The sequence below is a fragment of the Dermacentor silvarum genome, chromosome 3, assembly GCF_013339745.2.
Source record: "Dermacentor silvarum isolate Dsil-2018 chromosome 3, BIME_Dsil_1.4, whole genome shotgun sequence".
Classification (NCBI taxonomy): Eukaryota; Metazoa; Arthropoda; class Arachnida; order Ixodida; family Ixodidae; genus Dermacentor; species Dermacentor silvarum.
Window position 1 is genome coordinate 192751386 of NC_051156.1, and position 26630 is coordinate 192778015.

At 42.3% G+C, this 26630-nt stretch overlaps 1 protein-coding gene across 1 annotated transcript in view; it reads right to left on the reverse strand.

The window, feature by feature from the left end:
* Positions 1 to 1586: 1586 nt before the first annotated feature.
* LOC119446373 (aminopeptidase NAALADL1-like) overlaps positions 1587 to 26630 on the reverse strand; it is a 39741-nt gene continuing 14697 nt past the window's right edge. The window contains 15 exon segments of the mRNA XM_037710788.2: positions 1587 to 11556; positions 13498 to 13593; positions 15020 to 15101; positions 15893 to 16136; positions 16735 to 16828; positions 17805 to 17970; positions 18728 to 18791; positions 18885 to 18967; positions 19745 to 19829; positions 19831 to 19865; positions 20804 to 20889; positions 22671 to 22763; positions 22854 to 22953; positions 25403 to 25580; positions 25732 to 25854. Of these exon segments, the coding sequence (XP_037566716.1) occupies positions 11346 to 11556; positions 13498 to 13593; positions 15020 to 15101; positions 15893 to 16136; positions 16735 to 16828; positions 17805 to 17970; positions 18728 to 18791; positions 18885 to 18967; positions 19745 to 19829; positions 19831 to 19865; positions 20804 to 20889; positions 22671 to 22763; positions 22854 to 22953; positions 25403 to 25580; positions 25732 to 25854 (1740 nt within the window). The 3' untranslated portion in view covers positions 1587 to 11345.

Sequence of the window (26630 nt, forward strand, 5' to 3'; positions counted from 1 at the left end):
ACAAACACCTATACACAAAGTGAAAAAAAAAAATACTTGCAGGGATACTTGTGTGGTTGGTGGACCCTTCACCAGTCCACATTGCTGCACTATTTGTCAGACTTAGCCCTCAGCACTGTGAAAGAGAGGAGCATAGCACAACCCGGTAAAGTTGCAGCAGTTGATTGTGTGTACACTGACTTTTCTCCCTTGTCTGGATCAAAGTTAGGGGTTTATAAGAGCAAAGCTTTGTCTCTCAATCAGTCCAGATGCTCGCTGTTCACTCACATCACTTGATGATTATCGATTATTGGGGACCGTGTCAATCAGCCACTCCGCAGATATGGGGTATACCGAGTTAAGTTTCGGAGGGATGTGCTGAAGGTCAACTTCACATTTCCACAAAATATTTGCATAAGGGTGCCTGTGCAGTCTTTGCACTTCGGCTGGGGATCTGTAACCAGCTTCCATATCAAATGATATCATACGTGTCTCAACAAATGAGTATTCGTTTGTGCCTCTAATATATGTCCCTTGCTGTCTGACTAGTTTCATACCCGATGAATAGAAACAGTCTCTAAAAATGAGTTACTCTGGCTTTACGAGTGTCCAATCAGAGTTGGGGAAGAAGACTAGCTTGGCATACATAATGCTCCCCAGAAATGTTAATCAATTAGCCCATAAGCTACGATCATTTTACCTCAAGTGCCTCATGCCCTTGGATCCAACCACTTTTGTAGGCCTTTTGGGGTGCTTAGTTATAAGGTTTCAGAGGACCATATGGGGAGAGCTGACTTCTGTGGATTCTGTGTAGTGCAAGAATGATCCAGCTAAGTGCTGGTGCCACTTTTATACGACTCCAAAACTATGACTGACAGCTCGGCCCATTGCAATTCTGCTTGAGGAATGGTACTTTGTTCATATCATTGCAGCTATGGCTGATGCAGAGGTATTGAGTTCCACATCAATGAGGCTTTTGTTGTTAAAACTTGTACGTTTAAGTTGTTTGTTTGGGTATGGAAGGAATAGCTAGTAATGTGCTGATTGCTTCATTGAATGCACCCATCCTGGATCTATGTGCCTGCAGTTTTGTTTAATTTATGTGAAAGTGAATGGGCTCACTTAAATCGCAGTAATTTTAATTACTAGATGTACAAAATTGCAGTATTTATTTCATTTGCATTTGCACATCTCTTCAAAGGGTTCCTCAGGTTTCTGAGCTCAAGTTTCTGAGTTTTGCTAACACATAGAAATAAGCTCGAACACATCTGGATTACAATATTACAGACTTCTTGCTCTGCACTTTTTGCCCTTTTTTGTTTACTTCAGCACATACCGTCGAGCATTTTTAATGAGCTACTCTTGTTTCTGTTTAGTTAATATCCCATGAATATTAATGTATTGAATAATTACCTCTAGTTACCGAAAACACAATAACTTAGACCATGTTTAATTTGGCATGCCATTTCTTAAAACTACTGGGCAAAGGCATTCAAAATTCGCAATCACGGAAGTTAAAAATGTGACAGGGATAGATTTTACGTGCTTGTTTGAATACTTAGAACAATCGCGATTTTGACAACAATTACAAACTACGCAAACACACGTCCTGTGTAAAGAAAGTGATCTTTATTTGCAACATGTACAGAACATTTATTAACCACCACCGTTCATAAAAGGCATGGATTGAAATACCAAAGAGAAATATCAAGATCATTAAAAAAACTGACACGCCTTAAATGAGACATGTGACAAATTGAGGGTTATGTAAATAACGGCAGCATTGTCAATTCACTTCTGTAAACAATGATCATACATATAAGACTAGACAGAGAGCAAACTCCTCACAAACCGTGTAAAAAGCACAAACGGTAAAAATTTGACAGTTTTGTCCATCTCTCTATGAATAACACTCTCTTGACTACACACACATTTGCAAAATAACAGATTTTAAAAAAGTGAATTTTATGTCAGTATTTGTCAGCACAAACCACAAAAAAGTATGATAATCCAGGCAAGCATATATTATAGTAGATTTTTTTAAGGAGTACTAACATAACATTTTCTACTTGTCTTTTCTTCCTTCTTTTTGTGTTAGATGAAATATCAAGCCCTCTAAACCATAGCAAAATATTGGAAAGCATCAGAGTGGCCTAAAAAACTTTATAGAATACTCGTTTCTATGAACCCATATCGGCTTTAGTACACAGTGGGTGGATGTGAAATGACGTCACAATATTCTCGCTTGCTTCATTCCCGTGATCACTGCAGTTGTTACATGTAAGCGCAGCCAAAAGGGGAAAAAAGAAAAAGAAACGCACAGAACTCTCGTTTACTTTTTATGAGCGAAATCATTGTACCTAGCTTTACTGCTACATTAACATCAGTGAATTTTACTCCGAGCCATGACGTCGAGATAATGTCAATGATGTGAGTTCAGGCATTTCGAGACCCCCAACTTTAGGATCAAATTAAAGTATCTTGCGTTTCCACTTTGTTGTTTCTTTTCTTTTGCATGCAAGAAGCGTGTTATAGGTTTTCTACAGCTTCGAAAATATATGTCAGTACTCCTCCTTTTTAATACTGGTTGTGCTGCCTTCACGTATATTACACATTGAACCAAGAAAAGTGAATAATAATTAGCGAGACAAGGTCTCCGAACAAAAGATCAAGGAGTAGTTGCCGGGGCCTCAGGGTTTAAAATAAAGATTGGCCCCTGGCAAGCCAGGTATCACAGGTTACATTTCTTTACCTCTGAATTCAACGCCAGAAGAAAATTATAGTCCACCATTGCTAGGATTATTTCCTCGCAAAGTCCTTTTCACAAAAGAATCGGTGGGCATAATTTAGATCTTTGAGTGTTTCAAATATTAGCAACGGGGAGCTACTGTAGGAAAAGCAAAACCATAGTCACAAACAAAAGCTGTCTGCGTAGATATCCTTGTGTCTATCACATAACGAGGAAAGGGTTCACCAAGAACGGTTTCCTCACTGCTTCTCCTTGAGCTTCCCATGTCTAGTAGTGTAAGCGGCGCGTGCCTCAGCAACAGAATTTTTTTCAGAAGCCCCCCAAAATAAGTCAAGGTTAAAGTGCAAGTAGTGATCACAAACAGCACCAACCTTGCAAAACAGAAAAAAAAGGAAGTATGATGAAACATTACTCTCAACGGATGCCCACAGTAACAACCAACTTGGAAGCAAGATAATTGCTCGATACGTCCCCCCCCCCAATTCTGAGCAATCAAGCATAATAAACTTTAGGACAAACTTTCCAACAAAACAACCATAGTATTCTTCCCAACCCTACAATGGATAAGTTGTAGCTATGCCTGTCGAAAATATCCACGAGCCCCACATAGAATAAACCCATATGAACCAATGGGGGTTCCATATAGAAACCTCCATGTTCCCAAACATCTATGAGACTTGCCCTATATTATATAGGGGAACAAACAGATTTTTATATGGGACTTCCATATCCTCATACAAGACTTGCTCCACGTGATATCTGGAAACTAATGGGTTTTATATGGGATCCCCCCCCATATGTTCATACGGGATTATTGAATATGGGGCATATTGTATTTTTCAATACACACACTGTGAAAATGTACACGGACACACACCTTAAAATTTCAGAACCAAACCTGTGAAAAAAGAACAAAATTAAAGCTCACCGGTCCACGAAAACCTGAAACCGGGTTCAAATAGCACATGTGCTTCACAACCGCATATACAACTCTATTTGCAAGAAGGGGAGCCTAGCGAGGCAATTTTCTAACGTGACCTACTTTCAAACGCATCTCATAAACAATCTTGTAGCACTAATGATGATCAACACTGTATAGAGATACAAACTTTCTTCTTCATGTAATGTCACTAACACTAAAGTGTAAAAAAAAAGTGTCACACTCTAGTGCAGAACTCGGCTATCCGAGTTCCTGACAAATTCCTAGAGAGAACTCCGGCAGTAGTGTCTGCTGGAGCTACAAGTGTGACTGTTCAGCAAGCATGGCAATGATAGGTAGGACATGGATTTGCCTAAACTTTGTCCTTCCGGCTTCAAACTGGTTTTGTAACCTTGAAAATTGATCGTTTTTGAATGAAATGTGTTGTAAATGCAGCAATCGGCAGCGATTATGCATGCACACCCAAACTTATTGTCTTCATGCACTTAAAAAAATACGATTGCCTTGAAATATGGATAGATAAGGCGTAAAAGATAATGCCACGTGAACGTCAGAAGCTACAAGCACAAAGATTACGCAAATCCATTTACTATCCATCATTCTGATGGCACCTGCTAGAGTTCTCTCTGGTAACGTTTGCAGGGAGCTCTCCGATCTGACCTGAAACTCGGTTCAGGCCTGGCGGACAGCTATTCCCGTTCAACCTCAAAGCAGCTACGGCATCTAGGTGCAGTGGAAGGGAAACACGCCACCAACAGCCACACAACACCTAGAAAGGTTGCACAACATCCAAGAAGGAGGAATGTCCTAAAATGATTGGCTGCCTTTGGCACGCGTTAGTCATGCTTGGGATGGTTATGTTGCATAAAAATCGATGAAAGACTCTGCAGGCAAATACGTTGTCTGCTAGCTGCTGTTGCACTAAACATAAAACTGAAAAATTCAAACTTTTGATTTGTTACACTGCTGACGGCGACATTCTAGCTAACACCGGGAGGGAGAAACATGATAGTCTATGTTCATTTTCTTTTTTCTTGAAGGGGTTCAACAGGCAGGTTAACTTGGACATGTACATTACAGAATTTAATGATGCACCCCCAGTTTGCGCAATCTTCCTGTTTATATATGCTCACAAAGGAAAGTACATGTTCCTTTTCCTTTCATGGAGGTGTTCATCAAGCAGGTTATGTACAATACAGAACTCGCTGATACATGTGTGAGTCATACGATCCCCCAGTTTACATGTTCACAGCAGAGAACATAAAAAATACCCCGTTTGAACCACCAACGTTTTCACACATCACAAATTCTTCTTTTTTTAATGCATCAATGAGTTTCTGCTTTGCTCCCAACTGGCTATTTTCAGCAGTATACATTCACTTCTGTGAAAAAGCACCCAGCAATACGGAACAACGCCTCGCAGAAGTGACAGAAGTGGACAATACAATGTTTACTGTCCATTACAGCCTATACACCCAACGGCGACATGACATTAAAATAATGTCAGCAGAAAATTAGGCCATTGAGAGAGTTCTTTCGTTCTGTCAGCCTCTACTGGTGAAACCACTCAGCATGCGCTGAAAAAGACCTTCCATTGTGGTACCGTGCCCTTGGCTTGCTAGGCTACATGGCAATGAAACAGGTGAAGGCATCAAAATATCAAACGGTATTGCTGAAAATTTATATACACTACATGCAACTATTTAAAATTACCTAAAAAAATAAAAAGGGAGTGGACAGAGATAGACGAGTGGTGAGTAAAAAAGGGGCAGACTTACACTAAGTGCTCGTGCTTCTCGTGAAAATGGTCTCGTGCAATAGTAACTGTTCCAAGCTCCTACACCCCCACGGAGGGTAGCATGGGGCAAAGGTATCAAACAAATGTTGAATATCGGTGATGTAGGATGCGGTGAACCCAATAGCTGCCACGTTACGAGCTTAGGAAGCTGCCCTCGGCAGCTAGTGAGTGAGCCTTGAGCTATCTACTATCTAGCGTTTACCTACTTGGCAGAGATTATCTGTGGGAGGATGACGGCGATTGAAAATGAAGAACTGCAACTCCCAGAAAATACCAAAACTATGTGCATTTCTAGCGCGAAAAAAAAAAAGTTAAAAAAGCAAGACCTGTTTTGCAGTGAACTGGATGCCTTTTCAGTTAATTCAGAGTAAAACTTTTCAAACATCTCGCACCCACACTTATGTAACACAGAACAATGCTTGTACCATCATGAATGCGCATTATTTGCAGCCATAGCAATACACTCTCCACTGGACACAATGTCGCAATAACAAATGCGTACAATGCACAAAAGCAATTGAGAACGCCTAAAACACAAGGTTAGGCTTTTGTACAAGACGGAAAAAATTTAACAGAATAATGGTTTCCTAATTTGTGAGATCCCAATCTCACTGTATTTAACCTCATTCGTCAGCACATTAAAAAGAAAAATGTGCACCACCTCAAGCTGTAAACATGACAGAACATTCAAGTTGAATAACTTGAGATCACATCACAGTAAACTGGATATCACACACAACAATGCATAAAAATTATGGTTGAGAAAATAAGATGTACCAAACACATAAAATATACACACACACATCACACTAGCGCTGGTGTAAGATGCATCTTTTTCTTTGTATTGCTCAAACGAACTATTACCAACCGACTCGTCAAACAGTTAATTTCAGGCTGCGATTAAAATTCACAAAAAATTAACTTGCGGGCGGGCTCTTCCAGAGCAAGGGCATGACAGAAATCTCCAGAGGTCAAAAAAGCAATCGCCCTTTGTTGGCTTCTGCACTTGTAGGTAGGACGACGACAAATTATATTGTTACAATTTTTCACCGGGTTTACCATTCTCTGTTAAAAGAAGTAGAGGAAGTGTACTCGTTAGAGATGTATAATTGCTTCACCCTCCAACTTCCCCAGCACCCGCATGTGCAAGAGCGTAGGTAGCCTAAATTGTGGCTCGCATCATAAAATATTCATTACAGACGTCGTTGGTACAAACGGGCAATAGCAAAAGAACGGCCACATGAAAAGCACCCTTTACCGAAAACTAAAGTAGTGACTTCAAGAACAAGATGAGGAACATAAAAGGACAGGTTTACTTCCTAAGAAACAATGTCCTAAGTGAACTTTCTGCAGGACTGGTTGATGTTTCGTAGTTGCACAGGCAGTCAATTCTTAAAGATAACATAAAAGTGTTTGGCCCACTGGGGGAACTAGCTGAGAGCTGTTGGTGAAAGTAGCATTGATGCCTTTGACAGGCTACTCGAGAGATAACAGCACTGCCTGCCAGCCACAAACCATTAGCTGCAAAGCTTCCGCACTTGCCACGAAAGAAAATTTACTCATGCCCTAGTGCTAGTGTGTTGAGTCTTAACAGCTGACCACTCTGTATGCAAGGCATCTTAGAGGATCACTTGTGGCTGCCTGTAAGTGCCAACGTCCATCATGCAACCAGGAAACAACAGCAAGCCCAGAGAGAAGTTGTTGAAAATATAAATGCATCATGTGCCTAAGTTCTTCTGAGTGTATGTCAAAACATCACTCACAAACACGCACACAAAACACATTCTGTCGATGCCATTATGCTACTGTACAAAAGAACAAGAAGCAAGAGGTTTTTCAACAACCTCGAAACCAAGCTTGGTTATGGAAAAAAAAAAACCATAACACAGCCGGGTAAAAATAGGAGATGCACAACACCGCAGTGGCCTCAAAGAATGCGCACAAACAAAAGTATGCACCTTTTTTACCCTTTGGCTTAAGAATGCTTGGCTTTCCTTCATCAAATTTCTGCCAGTCTTCTAACCTTTGGCAGCACAGTGATGCTAAAAAACGTACCATTTGGTTTTACTTGTAAGATGTGTGATATAAACATAACTCTGTCACAACGTCCTGCAGGGCATTCTTCAGTAAGGGTATTGTGCATTCCTTCAGTTTTTCCTTATATATAGTAAGCAGAAAATTACTCTGAGCATCACACAAGCAAATGCTCATTTTAGTCCCCTACTGCTGCCAGCCTACAGAGGATGAAAACTTAATCTAATGAACTTTTTTTCCCATTTTTATTCTCCCCACCTTCCATCCCTCTGTACTGATGAGTAAGCAATGTCTTAATATTGCATTACAATGATGGCCACAGCCACAGAGCTCTAGTTACACTATAGTTATGTTCAGCGATGCTTTCAATGTGTTTTCAGCCCCGAAACAAGTCTGCTGACAAGGCTGCTGACAACCAAGTGCTCCGATTGGTCTCTATGGGTGACATAGCTTGAGGGGCATGGCGACGCGAGGCAGCCCCAGTGCCCATCTCGCGTCGAGAAAGTGACGCACACACCTGAACCGGAAGTAGAGTCATAAAAAAAAATAAATATAGAAATGCTAAACTTTTGGGCGGGGCCTTGCCCTCTTGCCATCCACCGTGTGTAGCTTCCATCACGCTAGTGTAGGTGAAAGGTGAGAGAAAGCCGCGCATTGGTGTGATAACTACCTCTAACTCTGCTTATACTTGAAGGACTAGAACAATTTTCGCGGCAGGAGATTCGTGAGGTGATTTTCTTTGATAGTTAGGCCATTAGTTAGAAAAGTGTTTCAGGGTACCTTTAAGGAACATGAAATCCATCAGAACCCTGAACTGTGAAGCTTAGGCATGCAGCTTCGAATTCAGTTACGCACTGGCATGTGCAGTAAGCATGGCGATCCACTTTTCTATGGTTGCATGCCTAAACCGCACACAAGTTCAGGTTTCTTGCAGTACTCAGACCTCGCAATTTTTAAAATAGCGCATCGCCATTTTACTTTCAACCAGTCATGTGTTCAAGATGTGTGATAATGTCATCTCTGAACAAAGTCTCAAGTGGAACTAACTGTGTGCAGCGCATTTGAAGGATTGGCTGGTTAGAATGCTTTAAATTATTTGACGATAGCTGCAAGTTAGAAGCATGTTGTCGTTTGTTTGCCTCATCAAACAATCTGGCTGATAAGATGTGTGTTTTTCATTTGCTGGTTCATGTTCTAGTAAAGATGCTTCGTGCAAAGAAGATACCAAGCCTAATTCTGCAATGCTCACACTCTATAAACTGTGCTAGGGTGAGACATAGACTCGTGAGACTATAATAAGAAATTTAGGAATTGCCACAGGTATGGAGTGCTAGTTTTCGTGACTCATTCTTCACTTCCTGTGTAGCACTTCCATTCACCTTTTGTTTCACAGAACTATTCATACACAGTGCAACACATTCACCTCATATCTAAAACAGCTATCATCACGGTAACAATTCATGCTGAAATGCTTATGAATTGTAGGAGAAGTGCGTGGCATACTCTGCAGTTATCCTCAGAGTATTGACTTATACATCGAGCGAGCATTTTGAAGTTTTACAGAAATTTTAGAAATCACCTGTGGAAGATGGCATAATTCCATTCCTTGAGCTGGAATATTCAAAGAGGTGTGCACGAGAAATTGATTTCTTAATTACTTTACAGCACATATTGCCTGACAAATGCTCTAGAAATGCTGAATTCAGAAGCAACTAGGTGTGCAACAAGTAATTAAGAAGGTGTGTCATATGCAAGCTGCCACACCTTATGACACGCTAGTCTGGTTGTGAGAAACACAGACAACCAGGACACCATCAAGTGGTTCCACTTAATGACGTGAACATATACATATAATTTGACTTAAGTGTCATGTGAAGCGGACGGTTATGAAAGTTCATGCAATATAATGGCAAAGAAGAGTTGAATTTACATTCATTGCAAACTTAAAAAAAAAAACTTGTACTTGCGCACATAGACACGGGAAATCTTTCATTTGAAGGAATGAATCACAATGGCTCATTGACCACAATGTATTAAAAATATCTAAACCCCAAAATCTGCTAAATTGCGACTTCTCAGCAATGCCGCAAGGTGCTTTGTGAAGAACTTATGTACAAAATGACAACTTTTTGGTGAAAGTGCAAGGTGTAAAGAACTCGAGTCACTGCAACTGCTGTGCTGTTCTTGCCAGTAATAGACCTTTTTAACGAGAGCTTGCTGGACATCAGCATAGTGCCCTCTAGACTGTTGCAAGCTCAAGTGAGCACCCAATCAAAAGCACTAAGAAGATCAGCAACATGCAAACTTTGCATCCACATGCAACAGTCAAGTGTTAATGTGTCTGCACACTTCAGGATGCATAGGTCACCATTTTGCTAACCCACATGTATTGCCACTTCCATTATACTTCACGCTTAACCATTAAGCCATTAGATTGTAATCAACCTTCAGTGGGACATTCAAACAAGCAGGAGCCAACCAGCAGCATGAAAGCAAACACTTTCATGGCAGGTTGTACGAAACAGCTAGTATGCCGCATGATCAGAGAGGAACAGTCGAGGGTGTGTTCAAGGTATCACCTTATATCAGTGATCATGATAAAAGCAAGGTTTAAAGGGGCTCTAAAGAAGTATGTTAAGCTAAGCTGAATTAGTTGACAGTTGGTGGCATCGATCATGAGCAAAGCATGAGTAATGTCATTATTATTGTGAACCTGATAAGCCAGAAAAGACGCAAAGAAATGAAAGACAGGCGGCAATGCCAACTTGAAGTTACTGCACCATCTTCCTGCAATGTTGCAAATTTTGACAGCATGAGCTCTGGGGTAGTAAACTCTTTGCCGGCAAAGGAACGTTTCACTGCGTCCTAATTGAACCAAGCATTCAACTTAGCAAGTTCTGGTAACATTTTTTTTTCCCGACAATAACGGTCCAATTATGTTAGAATGCTTTGAAATGCGAGACACCACATTGACGTACCAGCTCTGTAGCTTATGTGTGAAATTCAACAGAGGGAAGCTTAGTCTCCTTTCTTTTTTCACCGCCAGTAATAAACTTCTTCCCTCAAAACAAATTAAAACAGTTTTGAAATAACACTTTATGAGTTTAGAGTGAATTCCTGTTGTTCTATAGAGTTTAGTACAGAGACGGCTTGGATATAAGCAATACGCAAAGGATGTGATTGAGGGAATTGACAAAATTTTAAATGCAAGCAATGAATAAATTAGAACTTTGGTATGTTAGAATACGGCCATGATATTGCTGCCTTTATGGTGGTACTAATTAACACAGGGGTGAGATCTGGATGAAACACTCTGCAATTAGCAGCGATGAACAAAGGAAGGAACACTTCAGCTAGCACAATGACTGAACTCTGAGCAAGAGTTGACGACCTACAAGGGTTAGGGAATTGTAGCAAGGTGTAACTGAATCCGTTCCAACATGCATGTGATAATATAATTTGCGGCAACATATCTCCCCCGATGCTTTACGTTATTGCACAAGCAAAAAAGTAGGGCAACGCATCTTTAAAAGCTATGCAACCAAGCTTTAAAGATACCTTTTTTAGTCCTATTTGCACGTTAATGATATCTCCAAACTGCCAATATATAGCGAAAAAGTTTAAGTCAGTGCAGGGAATGGAAGAGTTTGAAAAGTAGCTTTGGCTCTGAATGTGCATGACCTTGCAAATGCAGGTCAGTCTGTGCACTTTCTTCAAGTTGTAATGTACACGTGATGCTAAGTGTGCTTGGATGGAGAACAGCGATCGCCAGGAGGGATGAAGTGGACAGTATAGTGAACGATGGGGGAGCACACTGTGCGGTGGGCACTTGTCGCTGCAGCCGCTCAGAGCTCGCCGGCGTGCCAGCTGACGACGGCGCTGCTGAGAACGTTGGTGGCCGACCGGAGGGCATGCACGACGTACGAGAGGCACTCGCGCACGCGGTTCCAGCTCGGGGAGTGGTTGTCCTGCCGTGCATTCCCGATGGCAGCCGTCAGGTGCGGAAACAGCACGCTGCGGTAGCCGCTGTCCACGTCTGGCCCGTAGATGACGTGCCTGTCGGCCCCGATCCAAACAAGGGTTGAGACAACACCCTCAAGATGAGACGAGACAAGAACAGATGCTCGTAGCTATGCTGATGACCTATCGATTTCACATAGATTTAAAAAGTTCTTTACTGATTCAGACTTGCTAGTATAAGTACATCAATCTTGGCGAATTAAGGAACAGCAGGCTTTTAAAAAGCATTACTAACACCTGATGAGGGCAGATCCTCCCTGTCACACACAACAAATATGAGCAAAAGAAACAGCATCTGGCCCCTTAACACTCCCGAATCATCAAACAGAAAAGTGCAGCTGCAGTACAATGCCTACAGAAGATAACATAACTCCAATAGACAGAAAGAATAAGAAAAAAAAAAAGAATAATAAGTTTATTTGACCATTACGTCATACATGATGATGCAGGGGGACCGAAGTAAAAGCTGTCTTTCAACAGCTTGAGAAACTAGACAACAGCTAGACAAAAACTTGAGATTGAGCACTAACTTTGGCTTTTTAATCAAGCATCTGAAGCTTGCATTCTCAATATATATATATGCTTCAGATGCTTGATGAAAAAGCCAAAGTTAGTGCTCAATATATATATATATATATATATATATATATATATATATATATATATATATATATATATATATATATATATATATATATATTTGTAGCCATGTCTAACAAATTACACAGGAAAGAGGTAGAACAAGGAATGTCGCCAGAACCAACATTTCAACAATGGGGAAGTGTCTTCGTCAGGGCGTCAGCACTAAGGGGTCCTGTCGAAGACAAATCACCTTGTCGATAAGTTGGCTCCAGCAGCATTCCTTGTTCAATCACTGCGCATCACTTCAAGCCTCCATTCTCCTGTAAACTTCTGCCTTGTTTCAATTTATATAGGACGTGCTCCTTGACATTACATCGATTTCAGTGGTATTTCATAGAATGTCAAAGTGTTGCATATGTAATCAACTGGTGAAGTGCAAGGAACTTTTATGGATGACGTGTTGCATACTCTTCTCAATTTGCTTTCAACGCTTTTCTAATTATATGACATTGGCCATAACTTATCTTGATTGTGGCTAATGCAACTTTTAAACTGAAGTAAGCAGCACAGTTTGCCAGTGATTTCTTTTCTGTCCTGCGAATTCTACAACTTTTGCACAGCTTTTACAGCTGTGCACAGTGTGAACTCCTAGTGAACTATAAACTATGCATGCATAGTTTAATAAAAAAAAATTAATTCTATGATTTTATGTGCCAAAACGAAGATATGATAATGAGGCATGGTTGCATGGTTGAAGACAACATGAATGAAGGTTGAACTAGCAGCTACGCGCGAGCAAGATATGTATTTTTTAGTCATACTTTGTGCCTTACAGTGCACCAGTTCTTGCATACTAATAAGATGAGAACACGGTCAGACTGTCTAAATAAAAGCCCTAGCACAAGAAGAACCGATGTGATGTGCTGCCTATTTCATTGATGCTTGAGGTAATCAAACACTATCGCGATTATCTGCGCACTCACACTAGGACATCTCAGCATTCCACCATGAGCGATGATGTTATCACCAGTACTATCGTGAACAACAGTGCCCCCAAGATGCACGAACGGTAAGTAAATTGCATTACTGCACTATCATTAGAACACCCTCATTTGCAGCGGTTGATACGAAATTTCTATAACAATACTGTCCAATGAACCGCAGTGTGGCAAATCTGGAGACACCAGAGTCACAGGGGCACATTTGGCACTGAACCAGTGCATTAACGCAGTGTCGCCACGTAGAACAGCATGAAAATGGATGCGACTGCGAAGATAGCAGTGCCCATGTGGTGAAGCAATGATTGATCTACACTTTTAATAAGCTAGGTCAACAAATCGAAAAATCATCTAAACAATTCCTGCCTGACTAGCTTGACAACTGGTGCTTGCTCACCTGTAGTGCGGGTGGTGAGGATAGGCCGCGGGGAGAAGAAACGCCCTCTCCAGTTGCATCAGTCGATCATTGTACTCCTGAAGAGCCAGTAGCAAGCTGTACACGAGCATAAAAGCAACAATGCAGCACCAGTTTATTCGCCTTGAAACAGGTCACTAGCTGTAAAACCGAGAGTTGGTCAAGTTTATACCGCACACTGTAGTCAAGCATACACTCGCAACCTGACGTATTCACTGTACATTCGCTGTGAATTGGTCGATGTGAATTGATCGGACGTATTCGCTGTGAATTTTGTCAATGAAACTTGTGCACATACTGAGCACACAGTGGGAAATCTCATTAAACCAAAGTGCAAGCACAGCTACATCCAATGCAAGCACCTGCACCTGTCATTTTAATGCACTGCATTCAGTCTCCCACAGCATAGTAAACACGAAGGCTTAGGTTTTGAAATTATGTATGCACTCCGTGCCTGCACAGTGGACTCTCTATAATTCAAAATTGAACTACTGAATGTTACAGCTAACTGAAGTAAGTCTAAAAATAATGGTTCATCCGCTGTGATTTCAATGCATTTTGAAACCACTTAGTTCAAAACAGTCACACAATCGATGACTTCGGTTAATTCAAACTTTTTTTGCTCCTGTGGCGAAAGGAATAAGGCCAATAATGACTGTTTCGAGGAGGTCAATAAGGCACTAATAGCCAAAAGTTTGCCAATGTTTGATATATTACATATTCTGTGTGTGTTTACTGGTGCCCACATGCAATAACTGCACCAGCAACATCGCTAAGAATGTGACTGGGTTTTACATCAATGTGTTTTACATAAATGGTCTTACATCAATGGTTTTACATCAATGGCTGTGTGTGTACATCTGACATATTACATTCATTACATATCCGATGTTCGTTATAAGCACACATTCATTTGCATGATGATATCAGCGAGAAAAATTTTATAATTACATTGTTGTCCCAATAATTTGTTACAGTGGAACCTCGTTGATACGATTCTGCATAATACATTTTTCGGGATGATACACTGGATGATACGATTTTTGGATGATACACTTTATTTTCCCATTCACGTGAAGATCATATCACCGAGATTCCACTGTATACAGTATCTGTGTTCCCTCTATTGAGGATTAGCTGTTGGCCTAGTTCTGTTACGGCGTCTACTTTGTTCCACTTGGGCAAATTCAAATTTCTGATAATTTAAACACAAATGTGCGATCCCTATTAGTGTGAATTAATGTGATTCAATTTCAGTGACATTCATAAATTTGTGTCTACTTTCACTGACACTACATGGGTAAGCACACCTCTAGGAATAATATTAGAAGCAGTGCTGTTATGCTTCACACTTGTGCTCCACAAAAAATAATAATAATAAATAAAATAAATAAAAAAGGGAAATGCAAGAACAACCTTGCTTTATCTTTTCTGGCAATGAACTAATGGACACATGCATGAACTTTCAAATTAACTATCCAGCAATATATCAAAAATTCCTCACTTGTTTTTATTCATCTCCTCGTAGTTGTCGTGGAAATTCAGCGCTGCCTGCTCGAACTGGATCAGGGCCTTGGATAGCGGCTCTGCAGAAAATAGTAATTATAAATGGACACATAAAAAATTAAATTAAAATTAAATTATGCAGTTTTACGTGCCAAAACCACATCTGATTATGAGGCTTGCTGTAGTGGGGGACTCCGGAAATTTGGACCACCTGGGGTTCTTTAGTGTGCACCTAAATCTAAGTACACGGGTGTTTTCGCATAAATTGTATGGCTTTTACACTGCATACCTAGTCTGAAACTAATAAAATACTCAGGCAAGAAAATACTGCTATAAAGGAAGCTTTAAAACTACTTAAACCAATGTTTGGACTCTGTGTGCATGTAACGATACTGAGTGAAGGTGTTTGACTTCTCAAGTCAAAACATGGGCTACAGGAGAGAGACAGAGAGAGAGAAAAACAGCCATTTAATTGACTTTTGGTCCCAATTCTGGGGATGAGGGGCTACGAGAGGCGCAGTAGTGGAAGGTTGTAGGTTAATTTTTGGCCACCTGGGGCGTTTTATTGTGAACTTAAGTCAAAGTATGCAAGCATTTTTGCATTCTGTCCCCAGTGGAACGTGGTTCCTGCAACCGAGAATAAATCATGCGACATTGTGCTAACATTAGCAAGACCACCAACTTGGGAATACTAAAAACAAGTTCTAACAGTACAATCATGGTCGGAACTTCTTACAAAAATAACACTAACTATTGTTCCCACAGACTTTGAGAGCCCATACACTTTGCTGTCTGTCAACGAGTCCTCAAATGCCAATGGTCTGGTGGAAAAAGTCTCGCGTTCCCGGAAGACAGCCCCACTACTACTGACCGAGATCAATGTTGTGATCCTTGAGCAGCGGGGCGTAGGTCTTCTCGAAGACGGCATAGTCAAGCCGTATCTGCTCGGCGTAGTCGGCTGCATGCATGGGCAGCTGAAGCGAGTCCACCAGTTTCAGCAGGAGCACGCCGACCACCCGCACGAGGCTGGACAGCGAGCGCAGGCCTGGATCCGTGTGGTTCACCACCACTTCATACGTGTCGTACGCCGTGTGGTACGGTGGGTAGTCCGATGCCTGTACGTCACCACGTGCTTTCGTGAGAGTCGTTATATAACTGAATGATGGACAGGCGAGTTGGCCCCTGACTACAGGAAGAAGGTAGTCCTACAAAACAAGTGTTTGCACTCCTCCAAGTATTTTTTAAGTATTGTCTCGTCTTGTAGAGCCGTCTTTTTTCCTTCCCGTAACAGTTGGAATTTCAGGAAAGTATTTTAGTGCATTATAACATAAACTTCAATAATTTCAACGAGGGCACTGTGGTTTAGACTAGAACAAAACACAAACTGATGGAGTCAAATCCCCAAAGCTGTAGAGGGATGCTGCAGTGGAGGGCTTCAAATTACTTTGACGATGTAGAGTTCTTTAATACGCACCTGAATCTTTGCCTCCTTCAAGCCATCTGCCCCTTTACCCCCCCCCCCCCCCCTTTGAGTGCAAGTCTACGAAAAACACAGAACAAGGTCAAAAGAAACAAAAATTAACCATAGTTATGGAATGGCACACAAGCTAAAGGCCAGTACCTATATACCCTTCAACCGCTACATAACCACCATCTCTCAGCAACTGCACTCAAGCTCTGTGTCAGCCACAACTGTTGGCATGTGTTACTCACCGGATCTTTTCCCACAAATTGCAGGTGTGCAGAAGCCACTCCGAGGCTCAGCAAAAAGGAAGCGAAATCCGAGCCTGATGCGGGGGGCATTATGCTGAGAAAGACAAAGAAGACCATTCACTACATGTAACCTCTGTGGCTCGCAATCAAATCTGTCTGTTAAATACATTTTTTTTAAATGCATTTTTCCATCGTCAATGTCATGAAAAGGGACGACAGAGAAACACAATAATTGTTTTTAATCTTTTTCAATGTATGCGCTATACTTTTCTCCATACGATGGAGAAAAAGCTAGAAACTGAGGAGACGCACTAACATCACTCTCTGTGAAGCCCTCCCCAGATTGGAAGCACTTCCAACTGAGAGGGCAGCTACTTCTCCTCTCTACCTGCCCTTTCTCACCTCAGAGCCAAGCGCCCCTCTACCATGATTTGTGCCTCACTGAAGAAGACCATGTCAGCTGCAGAAAGCCACCAGCTTTCTCAGCAACCATTGCTATTTGTCTTATAAACAAAGACAGCAGTGCCAAAGATGACCCGCGAGTTCCACCACACTTTTTGTGATGCATCTTGGATTGCTGGGGCCCTCTCCTCAGTTTTTTTTTTTTTTTTACCTACTTCATGCCTAAAAATTATTTCAGGTGCAGAAACAAAATCATTTGTTTTATATACAGCATACCAGGGACTCACCCAGAAACCTGCCTGACAAATTCCAACTGGCAACAAGATAAGAATTAACAGAACACACTACTACAATGCCGCATACTAGCATCACCAGAAACTACTCTGTCTATCTGTCTCTCTCTCTTTGTGAGAGCGTGCGTGTGTGCATGTGTTTTCTTTTTATAACACACTCTGTTCTTGATAACTAGTTTTGTACTTACAGCACAGGTCAAACCCAAAATGTCTTAATGAACATGCATTCTACCACATATTCTTCGTTTAAGGCCAGCCCAACTTGCCTTTCTTGTAATGCACGAGAAAACGCGTTTTTGTTAGTCTGTATAAATTTGAGATGCTGTGATAAATAACAGAGAAGAAAGAGTTTAGATGAAGCTAGACAATGCTCACAGTGGTGGTGCATGCGCGTTGTTGGGCACGCGAGGCTTGCGCATTCTCCACATGTCGTAGACGCTCATCTCGGAGTGCGAGCCTTCGTGGCAGGGCACCAGCTCCGCAGCTTCCTTCAGTGCCTGACGCAGCAGAGGGCTAGCAAGTGCATACAGGGAGCTGTTTCCTGCACACGTCGGAAAGACAGGAACCACAAAATTCCACAACGCCACGACTGGTGTAGTGGGTGGGCATCGTGTTAAAGGGACACCAAACGCAAACACTGAATCAATCTAGAAGGATGGATGCAAGCAGGTTGGTAGTGCTGAATGTTAAACAACAGTGCAAGCAACATGGGACAAAGAGAAACATGTATGTATAATTATGCACAGCGTTGCGTGCCAAGTCAGTGTCGCATGGTTTCTAAAAGACACCATAGTTTGTCAAGTAGCTGTGACAGTGATGCGAAAGAGGTGATAAAAGCTGGTCACATGAGACATTTAGGGCAATGTAATTGCACTATGAAGCTTCCTTGCATGACAAAGAATAATTTTTTCTTTGATAGGATTTACAAACTGACATGCTCCCTTCTTTAGCTGCTAGTTTTTCATCCTGTTTTGCTAGTTGTTGGCTCACCTCGATAAGACGAGGTACTGAATGTATGCATAGCATGACAGGCCTTTCCAAAGAAAAGATTATTTACAGACTCGGCATTCTTTTTTCCTTTTCTCTTTGTGCCGTGTTGCTTGCGTTGGTGTTCTCAATCAAGATATAGGGCTGGAAATTTAATCTAGATCAATCTAAAATGCTAGATTGCCCCTACTGGCCATCTGGACAAGCCGTATTGTAGCTGCGGATTCACGAAATATTTGTACCGCATGAAACAGGCCCTGCAGGCTGAAAAGAAAGAGAATTAACACAACTATGAGACTGAAAGTTCTCACCTGAGACTGCCTGGTCCAGGTTGATGTACGCCACTGTGCGGTGGTAGAGCTCCTGTTCGTGTGCCTGTGGGTAACACGGGTTCACATAATGAACTTCAGTTCAGAATGTATGGACACTTGCGGGAAACAGGCAATGAAGAACAGTAGACAGAATTACCTGCACCCACTCATTGGAGCCCACCATGCCAAATTCTTCCGCGTCCCAACTAGCAAACACCAGTGTTCTGCCAGGAGTCCAGCCTGCAAAATAAATCAACCATATGCATCAAAATAATAAGCCACTTTTCGGCAGCAAGGCTGTGAGGAATCATGAAGTTATAGCACTGATGAGAAGCAACAAGGTAACACTTTTACCAAGTGCAGAGTATCAACTGGTACCAGAGCGGTGTGCACCCTGGTACCAGCATTTCAATGAGGATTTGTTATAACTGAAGCTCCGAAAACCTTGCGCTGCCATAGTTCCTTCCCTCTGATATTGTCACACGGAAGTGATGTGCATAGACTGGAAGGCGACTGACAAAGAACTTCTAATATAAAAACTTTTTATTGCCCCTGCCCCTCCCCCCCTACCAAACAAGTGCCAACAAAAAAAAGTACTAGGCAGCGATAGCAATGATGCTGGTTATCATCAGATTGATTGACACTGCTCAAGTTATACGCTATTTACACATGCATCAATGTAAGTTCTAGAGGATTCACTGTCGCTGGCCTTGATTCGAGAATGCACGGCACAATTTGCAGTGCACGCATGGTCTGATTAGATGAGCCTGTCGCATTGTCAAAATGGTGACAACACTCATGAAGTTTCTGAGGTAGCACACTGATACATCTTGAGGGAAAGTGACAAAGCAATAACAGGGATAAGTTGGTGAAAGGGATGACTGGCAAGTAAAACAATGCATGCGTGATGACATTTTGACACCTTACAGCGGACAATCGCCTCTAATAGCCAAAGCCTGTCTACTAATCACAGTGTAACTGAGCTACCATTTGACCAGCCAGAATGCGAACACTGACCGTTCTTTCTGAGGCTTCCAAACAGTCGGACCAGTTCCATGAGGGCAGCCATCCCTGTGCCAGGGTCGCCCGCACCTCTGGTCCACTGCATCGTGGTGACAGCCCACGATAATATACCTGCCTGCGTAGTTGCACGACACACACACATATTAATATTCTGATGGAAGCAGTGAGAGATAATGGCAACCCCCTCGGCCACTAGCGGCACTTCATGAAGCCTTTAGCATTTGCAAGTGGCGTAAAGAAAGGAAAATGGCAGTGATCCACTAACTCGGCTTTTTCATTTCTGAAGAACAAGATAATGGCTGCTTTTCCTAATGGATAATCAGCAACCACAGACAGCTGTAATCACAACAAAATATTTAAAAGACACAGTATATACAGCTGCTAGCTTAAACCCATGTTGGTTAGTACATACTCCTGTGAGTAGTAGTATAGAGATATCACAAACTTCAAAATTGGTATCGCTTTGCTGCTTGTCATTTGGGTAACTCATGTTTATCACTGACATGTTGAAAAGAATGCCTCACTTTACACTGCCTTTCACTCACACGAGGTGCACACGAAGAAGAATTCGCTAATTTGAATCTGCATACCCCTTCTTTGACATTTTGGCCTCTCTCTTTTTTTTTTGAAATACATGTCCTTTCAAAATTTTGGTGGTATTCTTCGAGCTGCAGTATTGCCGTGTTTCTGTGATATAGCGTTTGATAAACCTTTCACCTTTCACGTTCCTATACGTTCATTCTTTGACCAATAAAACTGAGTCAGTGGTCCGTGCCTTCGTATGCACTTTTTTCCACTAACCACACACCTAGTATTTTCTTCCTGCACTTTGGTGATTTGTTTTGCATTTAAATCGTGAACAAACACAGAGAGCAAAAATTATGGTAGTTTTTAACAATAATGTTTTCCTTGGCAAGGGCCGTGTACAAGCCATAAAAAAAAAAAAAAAAAAAATGGAAAGAAAGAGCGCAGACGCATAAAGCTATAGTACAAACTACAAGAGAACTTCCAGATTGACTGAGAATGCATCGTGATGAATGTGAGAAAACCCACCTGGCTCGAAGTTTCCCATCATGACACCAATGACATTGTGTATGTTGGAGCGCTGCAAGATGTTGTGCACCGCCAGCTCCACCTGACTGCAGGTGCAAGAAATGAAGCGACAGGTTCAAGGCACTTAGCAGTTTAGGAGACTGAAGCAATATAAATGCCATGGACTGTATTCTGACCACAACAGACCAACATGTACCTGTTGCAATGGTGACCTGCTTTTGGGTCAATGTGATGGTGCAGAACAAAGGAAATACAGGGTACATAAAGAATGTGCCAAGCCAAAAGGCCTAAGCCCACTAAAGAAGCCATTACTGGGCCTTGCCGCATCCCATGATGATGATAAGCAGACGTCAATATGTGTAATGATGTCACCTGATTATCACGTTTAGAGCTTGTACTTCGAATTTTTCAACTCAGCAGCACTTCCTAAGGCGGTGTTTAGTGCTCTCCAAGATGTAAATGAGTCCCTATTACCAAGGACAACAGAAATATTATAATACTGAAATCGGCATAAACACTGTACAGGACTACACTGACAGACAGCACACACACTATTAGTGCTCTTTGTGGGAGTGTGAGATCCTTTGACTCAAAAGCAGGTAGAAACGCCAGTGAAGTGTGGCCTCCAAGATTGATGGCACAACAATAGGGCATCCACGCAATAAACATCGTTCATCACTGGCAATTTGAACCACGAAAGGATTGTGCAGTCGCCTAAGCTGCAATTTTCCCTGCAACTAAGTCATTTCCTCGCATAAAACAAATTCTTTGAGGTTTCCAGAATGGTGATCTAACATTGTAAATTGATTGAAAGTTTGTCTCTGATGTCCCTTTAAGCATACCTGCCAACCTGTGAAGTCTAAAATTCATAAAAGTACCGTGGACATAGATAAGGGGAGGCAGGTTGTGATAACAGGCATTTTATAGGAATATACATAAGCGCCTTATTAACGATGATATGTCTTTAGATGGAACAAACAAGAATAGCAGAGCAAACTTCGAACAGCAGAGATTGAAAAGCAACACGCTTGTTTTTGAACACAGTGACTTTATCAGCGACTCTGGTGTTGCTGACTTTGCCTACTTCAGGAATTTCTCAGAATAAACATGCTCGATGCAAGTGTAACCCTCTGGGGTATGGCGTTCTGTGCTGACAGAAAAGGGTGGCACAGGTATGCATTATTATTATTATTTTTTTCACTCTTGCAACTCCCCATCCTTCAACACCTTTACAGCACTTTCACAAAAACCTGCCGCGGTAGCTTAGTGTGGCTATGGCGTTACATTGCTAAGCTCGAGGTTGAGGGTTCGATTCTGGCCGCCGCGGTCGTATTTCGATAAGAGCGAAATGCAAAAACGCTCGTGTACTTTAGGTGCATGTTAAAGAACCCCAGGTGGTCAAAAATAACCCAAAAAGCTCCACTACGGCATGCCTCATAAACAGATCCTGGTTTTGGCAAGTAAAACCCCACGATTGTAAATCTTTTCATAAAACTAGATGCAGAATTAGTAAAATCATAGAACGAGCCCAAATTCGTAAACCTTACGCAAAATTCAGTGAGAATGAGGGAGGGGGAGGATAAAAGGGAGAGAAAAGCGATAAGAAAAAGGCAGGAGGTTAACCATGCCAAGCCTGGTTTGTTTACCCTGCACTGGGGAAACGGGCAAAAGAATGGGAAGAAGAAGGGATGAAAAGTCCATAGCATGGAGCGTGCGTACACTCAAACATTCATTGTTCAGTTAGAGACAAGCAGTTGCATAGGTTGATGGATCTTAACAAACACAGCGATGCTTTTGTGGCTGCAACTGCCCAGGCAAAAAAACCACCTAGGCAGCTTTCCACTATCATCTGCAAAACTGGACTCACACATCATCTCCAGTGCTGTAGCCAGGGCCCAAGTTGTACGTGATGTTCAACCTTCCCTGCCATTCCACCGGAGCCATGCTGCCAGACATGTTGCTGCAAGGCACAGCACAAGGCTAGGTGAGCCAGTAGTCAAGGAAGAGCACAAGAACTTCTAACCGGAGGTCTGTGAAAGCTTCAAATTACTTGAGCAACTGGCGGGCATCGTTATAGCTGACCGGCTGCACAGGAATTGAGGGAAGGCCTAGAGACTTGCGGTCGCTCCTTGGAGGCATGTAGACATCATCTAAAGGAGAATGAAACAACGAATGGCAAAAAGTAAGGCGAAGGAAGGTATACTGATACAGTTAAACCTGCTTATAACGAACCTCCATATAACAAATTCCTGGATATAAGGAAGTTTTTCTATTCCCCGCCGTTACTCTATAGAGCACATGTATTTGAGACCTCTACGTAATGAAGTGGCAGCGGGAGATCCCCTCGAAAAAACTAATTTTCCTCGCTGACAACCTAGAGATTTCGCCCCAAATTTTGTCATTTTTGCGCGAGCAGCAACCGGAAGCACCTTCTCTGCCGCGACGGAATGCGAAGCGGCGGTGTCGTGCTTGGCGCACTCGAATTCATGGCGACTGCGAGGCGAGAGCGAGCGCACGTGTGCGTGCGTGCGAGCGTGCGCGAGGTGGGCCTGCATCCCTCGACCCGGCGATCTTGCCGCCGCTGGGCGTGACCTTTCCGCCTCCCTTCATTCAAACCTGATCCCGCCGCTTGCTCCAGCTGGCCTAGCCCGCCAAGCCGGCACTCTCTTTTTCCAGTTGATGTTGCCGAAGGAAAAAAAAAAACTTCTTTGTTTTTTTTTTTCAACGCGCTGGAAGCGCCACTCCTTGATTACTGCGCAAGTCTCTGCGCTTCATTTCACTAACCTGACACTAGGTGACACTACATGACGCTACGACGCCATTGTGTCGCTCGCTCTTCATTTCTGACGCCTCGCGTTTGTGCGAAACCACACACGTCCACGCATCCAGTACCAGGTGTGACATTCCAAGGATGAGTGCTTCGACGAAGAAACGCAAGATATTGACTCGCGTTTCTTCACAAGCGAATGTTTACAAGTTTATACGGCCGATAAAACTACTATCCTTACTTCATATAGCTGTCTGCTAATTTGCTGTCGCAATCGATGCTTCGCCTTTCGGACGAAACTGGGACTTTTTTTGTTCATTGCAACTTTAGTGTATCGGTAGTAAATCTTGAGTGATAGTTGTATTTCTGTATGAAAGCATAAGGTGCGTGGTACTGTAAAGGATTTTTTTCCCCTCTCTTTTGGTCACGGAAAACGGGTGCGCATTACAATCGAGGGCGCGTTAGAATCGAGTAAATACGGTAAGCGTTTCTTTTTCGAATTTTCATGTCGAACCTGCATATAACGAAATCCTCTTTATAACGAAGTTTTTCAGGAATTTGTCGATTTCGTTATATCCAGGATTAACTGTAATACATGTGTAAATGGTGAGCTTACGGGCATTCACAACACTCTGAAATTTGCACACAATCTCGGGAAAGTTTTAATTACTTTTAATGACTATGCTTTTTGCATAAACGTTTGCACCCAGATTTTTCAGTAACATCTTAGTGCAGCAAAATAAATGTCAACTCTGGGCTGATCCTTCTCTCTCTGTTTCTAAATGTCCATCACAACTACCCCAGGTGAATCATCATGGCTGCCAAATGTTTGTCTTTGTGGCTTTAAAAGAATAATGACACAAAACTCTCATCATCTATTGTTTTGTCAGGTAACTGCTCCACTGCCCCACAAATAGTAATTTGTCTAATTCTTCAATGAAACCAGTTCAAAAAGATCACCGATTCCAGAGTGACTTCATGCTTCTGAGAATTATCACAATGATTCCATGCTGGCAATGATCAGGTTGTGTAAACCACTGCTCCACCAGCAGGCCTGGTTCAGTATTTCAGGCATTATCACGCTGCCCATAAAAGTGCAAGTAAGCTTCCTTAATTGCCCTAAAACCAGTCACTTGACAGGGTGTGAATTGGGCGAGTTGGATGTTCTCGCGATGTTTACTGATGCCAATGCAGTTGACATATACACTTTGTTTGCAAATGCATTCTTAAGTAAAATTGGAATTGCACCATCACACATGCATTAGAACATGTGCTGCTGCTAAGTTGCAACAATTTATATATGCAGATCTCAAATTTTCATTACGAAGCAGTGCCACAGCTCTGTCCAAGTGTTCTAGTACTGCAGTGGCTTCAAAACCCAAAGCACATGATGTCTAACTTCAGGTGCACATAGGCATCTCTATCAGTTTCACATAAGACTACAAAGCAAAATATGCCATTTTGTGCTCCTGCTCCCATCCCATACACAGGTTACACCCTTAGTGAAACATTGCAGAACTGAACATTATACCACTGTCGGGTATAGGACTATTCTTCTCTTTCACAAAACTTGCTCCTTGAGGGTTTCTACAGAACTAATCTGCCATATTCAGCGTCCTTATGCTTTGAGTTGTCATTTAATTCACCCTCACTCTGCAATCTGCTAGCCTCCTGGTTAGATCAGATGGTAGAGCGGCTGGTCTGAAAAGGCGCTGATTCCGGGTTCAATCCCCGAACCACAGCAAAGTTTTCTTCAATTGCGAAAACCAACACAGATTTTTTTCCTAGCTTCGTGCTACCGTACAATTTATCGCTTTCAATGTAACACTAACCTGTGGCAGGAAGGTAAGGGGTTCCGGGGTCGCCAGGGTAGCTCTTGAGGTTCCCGCGCTCCACGCCGTCCCCCTGCAGTCGCAACCCTCCCGAGGGACTGGCCCGGTCTGCGGGGCTGTCGAAGGGGTCGCTGTACAGCAGAACACCTGCCACGCCATTCTCCTCGGCCAGTTTCACCTGGGCGAATTGGACGACCGCAAACGTAGGACTAGGTTTATCTACGAGGAGAACAGTTCTTTGTAGAAATTACATTAAAGAAATGTGCTGAAGATACATGTTGGTTAAATGCCACGTGGCCATGCTACAGCACACCAGTCCTTGTACTGACCTTGTAACCGCGGTGTATTTTTCCATATCTGATGATAGCAATGGTATTGTTGAGGTTGATGTTCTTGCTCCTGAGGAGCGCAAAGTCTGCTTCTGTTCCATAGTGGGCATACACGGGCTTGCCCTGAATGTGAAAGAAGTGAAATACATGTGTCAGCCATATCGTCAACTCGTGACCATCTCACTGCTCATTTGCACAAGTAAAATTAAGCCTGATTTCATGGAAATCGGTTTTTCGAAACCGTGTTAGTGGAAATTTATGGCCGCTATTGGCTACAAGCCAGACACGTAAAGGAGTGGTAAAAAGAATTCGTGACTTCTCACAACAACTGCAAAAAAAGCCCAGGAGGTGGCTTGCCCTCAGCGAATTCGTCCGTGACGCTCAGACAATGCACTTTGCTTTTTTTGTAGAGCTCTGTGCACTCACATGCAATGTCACTGGTCTCGGAAATACAAGGGCTACCTGTCCACACAAGGGTATCAATGCAGCGTGCTCTGACAGTGCTGATCTTTGATGGGCACTATTTCAATGCTGTAGATAAGCTATAAAAGGTGGGATCCTGAACAGGTTTCTAGCTTCTCTATCTTCTCTTTCTCTCAATCCTGTGTTCTTGGCAGTTATGGACCTCTCATCTTTTCTTTTTCTATTCCAACAATAAAACCACACACTTCAAAGCTGTTGAGAGTACTCCTTTTAACAGGCGTGTCACTAGCTTCAACTGTCTGTTACCCTCTTTTATTTTTGCACTATTTTGCGCCTCTCTGTAACTTGTTCAGCCACACTTGTAAAATATCAAATTACAGCCATCCAGCAGCCTCATCCTACTAGCACCGCTTTGAACCTATCTTCAAAATTTTGCGCTTACTAGTTTGTTTACATAATGAATGTGACGAAGGCTC